At 44.4% G+C, this 1620-nt stretch overlaps 1 protein-coding gene across 1 annotated transcript; it reads left to right on the forward strand.

The window, feature by feature from the left end:
• The first annotated feature begins 318 nt into the window (after positions 1-318).
• Positions 319-1302, forward strand: LOC126038462 (olfactory receptor 1052-like). Its single transcript, XM_049800211.1, has one exon. It carries the CDS (start codon positions 319-321, stop codon positions 1300-1302), a length of 984 nt encoding a protein of 327 aa, XP_049656168.1.
• The last annotated feature ends 318 nt before the right edge of the window (positions 1303-1620 follow it).

The following is a 1620-nucleotide window of genomic DNA, read 5'->3' on the forward strand; positions in this document are numbered from 1 at the left end:
CTATAGGGTTAGTGCCTGCTGTGCATATTACCACCTTAGAAGTTAAACTAAGTGGGGAGGGGGAGATAGTGAGACCTGCAGGCAAAAGTGTGATTTGTTAACCTGTGATCCTTCAGAGTACACAGAAGGAATACAAGCCTTTGAAAGGCAGGAAATGCCTATGAGATAATTTGAGTTCAGAGCTTGAAAAACATGAATAGGAATATACACAAAATTATAGCTTCATCATAGATCAGCCCGATGAGAGCCAGTTTAACAGACAGTCTGTGTTTGCCTTGTTTTCTGCAGTGTAATCTTGGCTTTCCCACCTACAATAACATGGCAGATGGGAATCACACTGTAGTGACTGAGTTCATCTTGTTGGGATTCACAGACAACCTGAAGTTGCAGGTCCTTCTCTTTATGATGTTTCTACTGATCTATCTGTTGACCCTAGTGGGAAATCTGGGGATGATTGTGCTCATCCGGATTGACTTCAAGCTCCACACCCCCATGTACTTCTTCATCAGCAGCCTTTCCTTCTTAGATGTCAGCTACTCCACCATCATTATACCTAGCACACTCATGACCTTTGTGGCTGAGACAAAAGTCATATCCTACACAGCATGCGCAGCTCAGCTTTTCCTATTCTGCATCGCAGTGACAGGAGAGTGCTACCTTCTGGCTGTGATGGCATATGACCGGTTTATAGCCATCTGCAACCCCTTGCTTTACCCTGTCATTATGTCCAAGAGGTTCTGTGTGCTCCTTGTGTGTGGCTCCTACTTCATGAGCTGCATGAATGCAACTATCCAGACATTATTTATATTCCACCTGTCCTTCTGCAATTCCAACATCATCAATCATTTCTTCTGCGATGTGCCTCCCATCCTGAAGCTCTCCTGCTCTGACACTTACATCACTGATGTGGTCCATTTCACCTGTGCTGCTGTGCTCGTCATCTCAACCATGGTCCTCATTCTCATCTCTTACATCTGCATTGGGGTTACCATCCACAAGATCAAATCCGCCAAAGGCAGACGCAAAGCCTTCTCCACCTGTGCTTCCCACCTGACTGCTGTTACCATGTTCTATGGGACAGGCTCCTTCATGTACTTACGACCCAGTTCAAAATACTCTGTGGAGCATGACAAGATCATCTCTGTGTTTTATACTCTGGCAATTCCCATGCTCAACCCTATGATTTATAGCCTGAGGAACAAGGAAGTAAAAGAAGCCCTTCGAAGGACAGTAGCAAAGCTATATTACTCCCCATGTATACCACAGAGGTTTAGGAGTCCAAGCAGGACTGAGAAAACCTGAGAACCGTTGAAAAAGAATATGCAAGTAGGTTGGTTCCCCCTGACAAAGAGAAAGTAAAAGGGAGCAATATCTCAGACTGCATGTTGGCACATTTTTCTGTTGTGAAAAAGGGTAGGCAGCCCCCTTCCTGTTGCAGAGTTCCTTATTTTACCTCACCCTCTAAAACATGGATGTGTCACTGGGTAGTCCTTAGGAACTAACTTTTCAGATGCTGACAGTCACTGTTTCAGTGGCAATATGCTTTTGCCCTGGTTTTGGCTTGGATAGAGTTAATTTTCTTTCTAGTAGCTGGTATAGGGTTATGGTTTTGATGTAGTA

The sequence above is a fragment of the Accipiter gentilis genome, chromosome 5, assembly GCF_929443795.1.
Source record: "Accipiter gentilis chromosome 5, bAccGen1.1, whole genome shotgun sequence".
In the NCBI taxonomy this organism is placed as follows: domain Eukaryota; kingdom Metazoa; phylum Chordata; class Aves; order Accipitriformes; family Accipitridae; genus Astur; species Astur gentilis.